General features: G+C 37.9%; 1 protein-coding gene across 1 annotated transcript in view; it reads left to right on the top strand.

Annotated features, from left to right (window-relative positions):
• The window catches only part of PLCG2 (phospholipase C, gamma 2 (phosphatidylinositol-specific)), a 47,865-nt gene extending 35,721 nt beyond the window's left edge, over positions 1–12,144 (top strand). The window contains 9 exon segments of the mRNA XM_010075462.1: positions 231–388; positions 2,199–2,301; positions 3,274–3,483; positions 4,077–4,222; positions 5,228–5,342; positions 6,658–6,825; positions 7,457–7,545; positions 10,761–10,945; positions 11,720–12,144. Coding sequence (XP_010073764.1) covers positions 231–388; positions 2,199–2,301; positions 3,274–3,483; positions 4,077–4,222; positions 5,228–5,342; positions 6,658–6,825; positions 7,457–7,545; positions 10,761–10,945; positions 11,720–11,762 — 1,217 coding nt within the window. The 3' untranslated portion in view covers positions 11,763–12,144.
• Positions 12,145–12,678: the final 534 nt, after the last annotated feature.

Genomic DNA, 12,678 nt, shown 5'->3' with positions numbered 1-12,678 from the left:
CTTACATGTGGACTCTTGAGCTTTCTGTGTTGAATAGACTCTTTTATGTTAGCAGGAAAGATTAAAAAAAACAAAAACAAAACCCCCAAGCCCCCCTATTTGTTTTAATATTTTGTTTTAATATGATAAAACTTTATGATACTAGCAGTTGCAATAAATCAACAATGACAGCTTAGAAGAAGAACTGCTGGACTGCAGTATAAATTTCTTGCTCCTGTGTTGCCTAACAGTGAAAATGCCACAAGGGAAACACAAAAAGCCTTTTGTCTTCATTCTGGAACCTAAGAATCCAGAAGATCCATGTGTTGAGTTTGCAACTGATAAAGTAGAAGAACTCTTTGAATGGTACCAAAGTATCCGTGAAATCACTTGGAAAACTACAGAAGAGGTACTGATAAAAATCTGTCTGTTGTTGTTATTTTTATAATGTACTGCTATAAATTTACAATAGGGTTTGTCTTCAGCTGCCATACACTGCTTAATCTTGCTAACCGCCTGGTCCTTCATCTCTTGCATATTGCTGCTTGTCTGTTCATTTTATTGATGGTGTGACTCTTTTTCCCTAAACTCTTTTGGGAATGCTATGTAAATTAGCATTTTACGTAAATTTATCAGGAGTTTTTCAGCAGAGTTGTCTTTGTTGCACCTTGCACCTCAGTGGAGAATTGTGCTTAGTAGTACAAAGTAGATACCATTACAATTTTACAGTCTGGTTACACTGGCTCAATCCTAGCATTAAGCAGAAGAAACTCAGATACCAGACTGTTCTGTTGTGAATCCAGTAGTGAGTGTAGTGAGTATATGTGAAATCTGAGCTGTCTTTGCCTAAACTCTTCGTAATCCTGTTTACTAACTCTGCTTTCCAGTGAATGCAGTGGCACTGATAGGGAATTGTTTGGCTAATACTTTATTTCTTTGTAACTAAGAGGCCCATTGTGGATTTACCAGGTCTTCAATAGTAGTCTTTCCAAATCCTTGCCTAAAGATTAAAGGATTCTGCCTAAGACATTCTTCAGGACTTGGTTTTCCTGCTCTGATGTATTAATTTACCTCCCTGTCATCTTTTCTAGTATTTAAGAAGTCTTTGACATGACCAAAAAGCCCTTTCAATGACTCTTCTTAAGTATATTACTTCCTTTGCTGCTTTTAATGACTTTTTATTGTTAAGTGGGTGATAGGAGTGATGGAAAATGTGTTGCAGCATCATGTTGACTCATGCTGTTTATCTGTCATCTGGAGTGGTAGTGCTCTGAGGGTCATCATAATCCTGTTTATAGCAGGCAGGTTGGTGTCTGAAGCAGAGAACTGCAAATTCAGCAAGGCAAGAAGCAACAGGAACTGTTGACCTATTGTTGGGGGAGGAGAGATATGATTCTTAGGCCAGACTTTGATTTAGAAATAAAAATAGAAAAAGAGAAACATGACCTAGAAGAAGCGTCTCTAAATTGAATTATATTTACAGTACATCAATGGCTCTTCAGGAGCTTGGCAGCTTTTTCTCCCTCTGTACAGTTAGAGAAGCATTAACCAGTCTGTGTGTGTTCAGAGATGCTTTAAAACTCATCTCTGTCAGTCAGGAGGCTTTTCTCACACTGTGGCCTCTAGAAAGTTCACATGACAGACTGCTGCATGGGGAGGGGAAAAAGATGAGGAGAGGCCTTTTTTGCCAGTGCAGTTAACAGGCTGAATTCTGGGGAGGGAAACAGCTTAGTGAGTCAACACTATGCTACAACACGGTACAGGTGTTTCATGAGTTTATTTTTGGGCTGTGTCCATTTTACACAAAAAGTTTGTGTCTTGTCATCTCTGTTTAATACTGACACTTGCTGTGCTTCTAGTCATTGCTAGCCTTTGCGGTTTTTTTTGCGTACATTTGCGTTTTTATGAAGTACAGAGTTGAGAACGTAACTAAAATTGAGTAGAACCACATTAAAAGAAAAAAAAATATTGCCAGGTTTCTGACTAGGATTGATCAGGGAAGCACTGAAACACTTGCTTAAAAAAATCCCAACACAACAGCCTGTTCTCTGGATTGGGTCTTAAAGTACATTACATCTAGGCAAGTGTCTAAAGTTTCAGACGGGAGTCTGGGCAACAAAGAATGCATCGACTTTGTCATTTCATTAGAGTATACCCTGGAGTTACTGTACCATAATACTCAGTGTATTTGTAATCTAAAACTTTGTTATGTTTTACAGGAGAACAGGAGGAAATACTGGGAAAAGAATCAATTGATTGCTATTGAATTATCTGATTTGGTAATCTACTGCAAGCCAACAAGCAAAACCAAAGACAATTTAGGTATTTCCTTGAATATTACACTTGAATTTTACCCTTTCTACTATATTTACAGATGTTAGTTGAAATTTTATAACTGAAGATAAAATCTATCTTTCCTCTACTGGAAAACAAAGTTCTGCCTCACCTGTGCAGCTTTCAGTGGCACTTTGAAATTGTACACTAGGGAACTTGACGCTATTCAACTGTCACCAAAAAACTGTCACAAATTTCTAACTAGTTAACTAGAGACACCCTCTCTAGGTGTCTTTCATGGGAAAACTCACTAGTTATGTGTCAATTGACTTTTGAGATTAGAAACTCTGGGTGAACGCTTGTGATTTGTTTGTAAAAACCTTCAAAATGGATTTTTTGTGCATTGTATAATTTTATTGTAAGAACCTGTCCGCCATGTATGTAAGCTGTTGGAACGGTACGTGGTTTCATAATACAAGTGAGAACTGGGGTCTGTGTAAGTGCAGGTATGGAATCTGACACTGAAATATGTACTTCTTATTCTAAGTTTTGTCATTGCTGCTGGAGAAGCCAGCAAATATGCCCTTCTTCCTTTAGTTTCTTTGCAAACGTTTTTAATAAGCTGTCAGTGTGGCTAAGACATGATAATTATAGTCATTGTTTGAGGTGTTGGCTAACCCTGGCTTACCCTTTCTTCTCCCCGTTTAAACCCAGGAAAAGCTGTCTCATTTAAATACATGTTATAGTGGTCAGAAGTGTGTTATTAGCAATGATGAGATGAGAACATGACTACAGACTCTTATCTGCCCTACTGCAAAACGTGTGGCAGAGAAGCAATTTTAACTTTCAGACATGATGCTCAACCAATTTGCTGTGCCTGCATGAAAACTGTGCCAATTATTGCATTAAAGGACAAAGCAAAACAAAATAAAACAAAGTGTTAGTAGAAATGCAGTATGAATGTCGACTTTCTTCTTCCTTTAGTAACCACCCACTCTTTTTCCTTCCTACCCTGTGTAGAAAATCCTGATTTCAGAGAAGTCCGTTCTTTTGTGGAGACCAAGGCAGAGAGCATTGTTAAGCAAAAGCCAGTTGAGCTGTTGAAATACAACCTAAAGGGACTGACACGTGTCTATCCTAAAGGACAAAGGGTTGACTCATCCAACTATGACCCATTTCGCCTCTGGCTTTGTGGCTCCCAGATGGTGGCTCTTAACTTCCAAACTCCAGGTAACATTCTCTTTAAAAAAGGATCTAATCCACCATAAACAAGTCCCTTTCTGGCTGCTCTGCCATTCTAGTCACTGTGGCTGTCCTATTTATTTGTACTTCCCAGCGAGAAAGGATGTGCAAGAACTAGTTTGGTTTTGAATGTGTGGATTGCCCAATAGAGCTGGTCCCCAAAAATCAGTCTCCGAAAGCCCTGCATCTGAGTTTAACTAGCCTCAATCTCTAAGAGGTTTATTTCACCTTGATCTCTTTGTGATAAGCAAGCTGAGGTATTTACAGTAAGTTTCAGGTGGATGAATAATTGCTCAGCCATAGCGAAGGTTGTACTCAACTTTCTTGTAAGGGCCAGCTAGCTTATGACACACTGATAGGAAACTGATTGTGAATGGAGATGGGTTTATCGGGATTCAAATTGGTGAGAAATGGCCTGTCAAGTTCCGTTACTGAAGGGAACAGTGTCTTCCAACTCCTTTGCAGCTCTTCCTGATAAAGTGGTGGCCAGAAAGAATTGCAGAGAGGAGCCATTAGTCTGGTACTTCCTTAGCTTTATTCACATGGGATTTTCTGTTATGACTGTTTAACTCTCTCCCTAGATAAATACATGCAATTGAACCATGCATTGTTTTCACTAAATGGACGCACTGGCTATGTTCTGCAGCCAGAAAGCATGCGAAATGAAGAATATGACCCAATGCCAAATGACTCGAAGAGGAAATTGCAGATGATTATGACAGTGAGGGTAAATCTCTTTTTGTAAATTATGTTTTTTACAAGTCATAAATATCTATAAAACTAAAAATAAAGCTATTATGTTTCAGAGCAAGATCTGACAGATTGTCAAAATACTGTTTTTCAGTGTCAGAGTGTTTAAGAATAAAACTAATTCCACTGGTTCCTGAAAAGAAATATATATCTTTATCATGCTAATGAAGCACATGCTATAGGACTGAAAACACAATCCTGGGATAATTTTATATAATTGCTAATAGAAATACCATATCAACTAACTTGCGTTTCCAATCTAATGACCTCTCAATAGAAGGGTCCTATTGGAGATTAGTTAGCAGCAGACTAACTTGTTCAGAAATTTCCAGTGGGGAAGAAAGATATTTGTAATGAAATATAGAAACTAAGCAGAAAAAAAAAAAAGCCAATTCCTCTCCCCCCCCATCATATTTAGTACACTGTGACTTAATCAGGATGTCATTTTCATTTTTCATGGAGAGATGGGTTTATCATTTGAAAATTATACCATGTTGTCTTCTGGTGCCAAATAAGAATTGACCTTGTTTCTGTTTTTGGTTGCTATACACTAAGACATGTCCTTTAAAAATATATTTTCTGAGAAAGAAGAAACACATTAACTCCTTTTCACTACAGTTTAGAGAAGAAGTAAGCAGGGGCTGTGAAAGCAAAGCAGGAATGTCTTAAAATAGATATGTAATAAAGACTGAGTAGAGATAGCAGAAGTTATGTTACAAGTCTGGTCTGGAACTGCATGCTGTGTGTAATGAATGTCAGCAACAGTATCTTGCAATGAAAATCATTGGGTTACCCAAACAATGGGAGGGTGGCTTAGATAGTATGTGTAATGCAGGCAAACATATTCAAGAGAGGGAGTGTGTATTTTTGCATATTCTTCTGGATTCTTTTCCCCCTCTAGTTCTGTAGGCTACCTTCTGTACAGAAATAATGGTGCCAAGTTTCCTTTGGAGGTGGTTATAATTTACAGTTGCTTTTGCAGGTTTTAGGTGCTCGCCATCTCCCCAAACCTGGTAGAAGCATCGCTTGTCCCTTTGTAGAAGTAGAAATTTGTGGGGCTGAATATGATAACAACAAATTCAAGACAACAGTTGTGAGTGAGTATCTGCAGTTTTCAGTGTTGTGGGAATATGATTATACTTCAGTATGCTTCAATAAAATGAGGAGGGGATGACCATGAATTTATGTTATCTGTAATTAGCCAGCAACCTAATAATAAGTTAACTGTTGCTCTGGACTGATGAATCATACAATATTATTCTCTAGCTTGCCTCGGGGCCAGTTAATTTGAGAAACTTCAGTGTATATCAAATTTAGAAGAAAAAGTACTGTTGAGGATTATAAAAAAAAAAAAGTTGAAATTCTGTTATGTTTTTGCATATGCATAAGTTTGTGTATTTGCATATTTAAAAAAAATTCCTGTCTTGGAAGTGTCTCCAACAGTGCTAGTCAGTTCCCAAAAGTCTGGCCCAAATGGGGAGTTACTACTGTGAGATCCAGACTGTGTTTGTTTAAACGTGGGTTCTAAGACTGGCATCCCTTGGGAACAGCCTGGGTACGTAGGACTGTAAAGTAGCATAACTTGCAATGTAACAGAAGTTTGACCAAAGCTGGCTCCTGGGGAGTTTTGGATAAGGTAGGTGTGTTTGTGTGTATGTGTGTTTGTGTGTACATGCACTTGATTTCAGTGCACTGAAACAGGTCAATATGTCAGCCACAGCCCAACAGCAACCAGGATTTTGAATGTAAGAAGATAACACAGAACAGCCTTTAATAAACTGTCTATGTCTTCACCATTTAATATTTCTGGATGCAGCAGTGTTCCTCCAGTAGACAAGAGGAACTTATCCAAATTATCCAAACCATTGATACCAGTGGAAGATAAACACAGAATCAGGAGCAGAAGGTGCACTGTGGCTCTTCAGAACTTCAGAGAAGAGGATTATGATTTTTTTTAACTTTTTGTGAGAAGTGACCAAGACTTCAGAGAGCTGTCTGTGTCACACATACCAAATTACTCAGCGTTTCATAAATTACTGTGAGAATCTGGACCATTGTGCATTAGTCTTCCCAGTGCTTTCATGCTTTTACTCTGATGTGGACCATGAGGCTTATGAATATGAGCAATGAATTTGATTTTTTTTTTACAAATATATGTCCAAGGAGGTTTTATACGTTTAAATACAAATAATAGCTTCTCTTCATGGATTTTCATCCCTGCCAAGTTTCCTCCTATCTCCCTCCCACAAATAAACAAATACAAAGCTTCTGAAGCAAGGTTACAACAGGAGACAGATGGTAAATAGAATTTTTGGGCCTTTAAATCTCCAGAAGATGTCCTGGGATGCATACCTATATGTGAATGAATTGAAATTATCGCTTCATATTGCAAATGTTTCCTTTTCATTACAGATGACAATGGCCTTAATCCAGTTTGGGCACCCTGTCCAGAGCAAGTGAAATTTGAAATTTATGATCCAAATCTAGCATTTCTGCGCTTTGTTGTTTATGAAGAGGATATGTTCAGTGATCCCAATTTCTTAGCACACGCCACTTTTCCCATCAAAGGAATCAAATCAGGTAAGATCAGTGGGTATAATACGGGGCTAAGTCAGAAAGACGCTGTTCAGCGTTGTTGTGCTGTGACTTTGCTCTTGGTAGCAGCTACAATGTGTCAGAGGACAAGTGTTCTTTTGATCGGAGTTCCTTTAATCCATTGTTTGTTATGATAGCGGGTGTGTAACATATAAGTATTTAAAATAATCCTCTCACCCTCTTGAAATTCCCTTTTTTTAAATTGAGATAGGAAAGCATTTTGTAGAGTAATTTGCACTGTCTTTACCACATCTCTATTTCAGCAACAGGGTTATGTGCTTTCAGTAAACTCTGGGAAGATTCTTTTTCTGTTTTGGTGTCAGTGCATTTGTTTTGTTAATTATCTCTAGATGTGGATGTATGTAGAGTAAGTTTTCTGCTTTTCTCTGCTTCTGGCTTTAGTTTTCAAGAGCATGTGAAATCCTGTGTTTCTTGATTTTGCCATTCTTGCCTTTTGCTTCTCTGTAATTGTCATAGCAAAGCCTGCTCTCAGCAGTGGAGCATTTGAGCAATGAAGAATCTGCTGGCCCTCAGGACTGTGTGCACCTTTTTTGTGAATGCAGATAACCCTTTGCCTTGACTCTAATTGTCCTTTGTATATGTTCCCCCCCAACAGGTTTTAGATCAGTTCCTCTCAAGAACGGCTATAGTGAAGATATAGAGCTGGCCTCACTTCTGGTTCACTGTGAAATGCAACAAGTTCTGGTGAGAACCACTGTGGTTTTTGGGCACTTACAAGTGTATGTGATCAGTTCTTTGTGGAAACAGGGAAATGAGGATTTAGATTTCTGTTCTGTGTCTGATGTATTGTTGTCAGGAATTTCTTCTATAGGTACTGGGGAAGACCAATAACGCAAATGGAGTTAACTCTCCCTCTGGGGGAACAGATTATGCCATTTTTAAAAGAAATAACGCCCTGACCAAAGCTTCATTACTTCCAATAGTTTTTGCTGTAACAGCATGGGCATTATCTTCCCCTGTTAACTGACTGATGCCATGCAAAGATAGATAAATTTGGCTTTGACTTTGTAGAATATTTTTTTTTTACATAAAAAGAAATCACTTTAGGAAGAGAAGATAGTAATTTCTCCCAGTATTTCATGAAAATAAACAACCCATCAGGTGGAAGACACATTCTGCTTCCTACAGAAGTGCCAATCTGCTTCTTTTAAGCCTCTCTAAAACATTTAATTAAAGTACTAGTATTTTTAAACATAGAGGGGAAAAAATAATGATGCATCCTTGCTCAAGAAGCCAGGCATTAAAGTGGTTGATCCATGAACAGCATTTGTTGGTGTTCCAATGGTGCTGCTGTATATGTTGATTTGAAGCAGGATTATCCTCAGACTCTCTCTACCTCAATAATATTTTATGTAATTTAAATACACTGGTGTGGTAGCCATGTGATGTAAGTCTAAAGATGCTTCTGGGAAGTTGGTATTTCAGGGTGCTTTCCAGTACCCTTCAGATTCAGAGGAAAAAAAAAAGTCCAATTTATTTGTAGTCTTTTACAACCATTCAGGCTTACACTGCATGTCACACCAGTGTACATCATTTTTCCTGATTAAAATACTAACTTCTGATAACTGTAAGTCATTACGTCTCTGGAGGGATTTGCACCTGCAGTGGCATACACTGAAATGGAAATTACTGAATTCAGTCACATTCTTCTTTACAAAGGAGTGGCAGCCTTTTTCAAACATCCTTTGTCAAGGTTTTTACAAAGCTACCTTATAACCCATGATGTAAAATGACTGTGTGTAATGACAGTGTTTGGCAGCCATGGTAGGTTCCTTCTGTTGGCTAGCAGAGAGTCATGAGAGCAGGAGAAGGCTAGAAGCTGAAACCAAGACTACATGTGTGTGTGAACAAGAGAGACCTATGTCCTTTGAAGATAACACTTTAAAGGTTCATATTCCATGGACACAAGTCTGATAGGGGAGGCCAGATAAACTGCTATTTTTTGGCTTGCTGCCTTTGAGAAAACTGGCAGCAGCTCACCGTTGCCTAATACGTTGAGCATGGACATCACTTGTAGATATACTGCGAATTCCTCCTGCTGTGGTTTCTCTTCAGAAATTCAGATCATTATTTGCCTGGGGCAGGAGTATCTCTTAAAGTGTTGTTCAGAGCAGCAGTATGTCTCCCAATCTGTCAGCACTAAGTCCTTTGACAGTAGCACATTTCGCACTCGTGAAGCTCCTTCTGCTTGTTAAGCCAAATGAAGATGCAGCACAGCTCTGTGTTTTTACAATGTCTGATGCCTCTGGGTGGTAATGCAGTGGCAGGAGAACTTTCAAAAATTTTCTCTTTTGTTTGGAAGTCTGCAGCAAACCGAGACTTGTCATAGTTAATCAACTTGTAGAACTTTTGCCAGATCATTCAAGAAGCATCAGAAAAGATCAAGGCTGTCTCCATCTGTTGTTCTGCCTTTTTATTTTTAACTGATGACCCTCCATTATATTAGATAATTTAATAAGAGGCCTGTTTATATACAGAGCCCATCTGCATACTATTGGAGATTAAATACAAAAATTATAAAGGAGAATTACAGATGGCTGTGGAATTTCTCGAATAGAGAAGCAATAATATTGTAGATGTAAGCATGCACAGTTGTGAATTATTCTGTGGGGTCTTACGCAGTTTCTGCTGAAGTTAACTAGTTTTCTTGATGTTGTAGAAATTGTACTATAGTGGGGTGGTTGTTACATTTAGAAGCATGTTTTATTGCTTAAAAATTGATTTATTTGCTTCAGAAAGTGTGTGTATCTCTCCAGCATTTTCTGATTACAATCAGCCTTGATGGTGTATATGTTTTTAACTTAAAGATTGAAGTGGATATTCTTAAATAGGGTTTTAAAGTCTAGCTTTGTGGATGCATTTGTTTACAGTAACAAATTGTAGTACATATGCATCTTGATGATTACACCTGCAAATTGGTAATTGGCAATCTGCTTTTCCCTTTGTGATTTGGGAATTCAAAGTTTCCTTCCCCTTTAAAAATAAAAAAAAAAATTAAAAATTTATTTTTAAATCTTAATCAGTAGCATAGCACTGAGGCTGTTTCAGATGCTTCAACCCATGCCTGGGAGCTGTAGGAATATGATTCAGGAGGAAAAAGGAGGTTTAGGAAAAGATCTTGTTGCTCCAACTGAAACCCCTTGGGTATGTTGCTAACCTGTCAATTTTCCTAGATCTGGGCTGTGAGCAGAAAGAGGCATTCTTATTAGTATGCTGCCTCTGAAAAGGTTTAGATTTATTACATTTATTGATTGCATGTCATTTCTTGTAGGATGAGTATCTTGTTTTGCTGCTAATGTGAAACTTACGACTTCAGTCTTGCCAATACTATTCCCCACTAGTAGCTCTATAAAGAAGACAGCTTTTGCATCCAAAGTTTTGAAGTATTAAAATAATTTGAAGCAATAAAGGGAATCATGATGCTTTTATGCTTGTGGAGTACTTTGAGAATTTCTGCTGTGGGCTGCATACAACAACAGAAACTCAAACTGCTGCAAATTATTCTTCAAATATTTAGTCAGTTCCTCTGCAAGTATTGAATTGCCATAGCTCCATAGAAACACAGGATCTCTCCTCCTGTCTTGATCATCTGACATGCTTTATTAGGGAAAAACATTCCAATAGAAGTGTTTAGATATACACACTTCATGACTTGTGCTGGAATGTTCCCGATGCCTCCGTTAGAGGGTATGGTTATTTATACTGTGGGGCTGAGGGTTTTTTTTAGTGCTTTGTTTCTGTAAACATTCCAGAAACATAAAACTAATTTTATAAAACATTCTATATAAAGCTAATGGAACGTGCTTAGGAAAACAAAATAATCCCCCAAACTATGTTGATTCAATGTCATTTTGGGTAGTGTCTTACAAATTACATTGATTTCCAATATTCTTTTGAAGGAAAGTGAAGAAGAGCTTTATTCCTCATGTCGGCAACTTCGGAAGCGCCAGGAGGAGCTTAATAACCAGCTGTTCCTTTATGACACCCATATGAATTTAAGGAATCCTAACAGAGATGCTATATTAAAAGAATTCAGTGTGAATGAGCACAAATTACAGATATATCAAGAGACATGCAGCCGCAGGTGGGTTGATATTCATTCTCCTTTCCAAGGCAGCTCTGCCTAGATATGATTTATGGTAAGGAAATCTCAGATTTATGAAAATGAGCATCTAAAGAGTGAGTGTATCTGAAGCAAGGAAGGGCTGCAGTGAAGCAAGGCTGGGCTGCAAGCCACTAGAGGCCAGCAGATGCTGCGAAATGTCTGCTCAGTGAAATCTCAGTTTCAATGAAACGTGTAATCCCGTGAATTTATATTCCTCTCTCCTGCTTTCCAGGAGGAAAGCCTGGAAGTATATGCAGCCAAATAAATAAACCACCTCACTCCTTCTACAGTATGACAGTTGTGCACCTGGAAGTGTCATTAGCATGTTAGATATGTGAGAACAGAACATGCTTCCAGATACACAAACACAAAAGATAAAAACGGTATTGAGTTGTAACAGGACAGAATTGTCAGTTAAGTGTTAGTACCTTATCCAAAGCTTAGGGGAAGAATCTTTCTCCTTTGCTGCCACCTTTGGGCTGGGTGTGAGTTAGACAGATGGAGGCTTCATGTACCAGAAGGAAGTCTTGCATAGATCTCAAGATGGGATTGGAGGAAGACTTTTCTTTAAATATTTTTACCCTTTTTTATGAATCACTGGTTTACTCCCATTTATTGAGGAGAAAAATTGCAATGCTTGTTGTTGATACATTACTCGCTGGTTGTATCTAAGTAAATTGAACTCGGTAGACTGTTTTCCTCTGAGAAATTCCTAGGAGAATTGACTTTTTTTTTTTTTTCTTTTCCCTTAAGATTAAAGGAGAAGAGAGTCAGTAACAGCAAATTCTACTCTTAAGGCAATCATTCTTTGATGCATGCTTTATGGTGCAATTCAGGAGAGGTATTAATTTATCCTGGTCATCTTACTCAATGATGGTCTCATCAGACTGAATGACTGGAAGAAGAGGAGGAGGAGGAAAGATGGGCTTCCTTAATAATATCTTGTTATAAGAAAAACTGGTTTAATTCCTAATAATTTATATTCTGTACAAAGCATACCCTCTGTGCATGCCAGACCTTCTGTGTATTCAAGATTTTTAAAATTTGAGGGCAGGTAGTTGGATAGACCTCACTTCTCATTATCAACACCTGAAGTACAAGTATAAATCATCCACTATATTTGTGTACGCCGGCTATAGGTAAGACATTCATAACAATTTACATACATGGCATCACACCACTTTAACAATCTGGCTCCTTAAGATGAACTGTCAGTGAGTTTTTAATTTATTAAATGCTGTAAAAGCACCACTGTCACGTCATGTATGTTACAGTGCTCAAGGCAGCAGATTGTATTTCTGATACTGTATAAAATATTTTGGGCAGCTGATAGCTCATGCTGTATTGTCTCTTGTTAAAAGTTTCTGTTACATTTTTGAGAACTAGATAATGTGTTAATTTTGTTGAAACCAAATATCCTCTGCAACGGTAGTTGTGTTTTTCCTGTTGAACTCTCTGTAAAGGTTTAAGAAAGGAACGATGTGTGAACCTGTATCCATAGCCCCTGTGAACCTACGTTCACAACCTCGAGGCACTGGAAGGAAAAGTCTTAAAATATGCAGTAGGAAATATCTCTTTGTTTGCGGAAAGGAAAGGTGTTTCAAATTCTGAAAAGCATCTACTTTGGTATAGTATCATTTTGGAAATCCTTTCAGCTGCTAATGTGCTTAGAAATGAATTTTTTAATGAACCGTCTGTTTTTAATTTTGCAG

Source organism: Pterocles gutturalis, unplaced genomic scaffold (genome assembly GCF_000699245.1).
Source record: "Pterocles gutturalis isolate BGI_N339 unplaced genomic scaffold, ASM69924v1 scaffold26657, whole genome shotgun sequence".
NCBI lineage: Eukaryota > Metazoa > Chordata > Aves > Pterocliformes > Pteroclidae > Pterocles > Pterocles gutturalis.
Note: the sequence above shows the minus strand (reverse complement) of the source record. Positions and strands in the feature narration are given on the sequence as shown.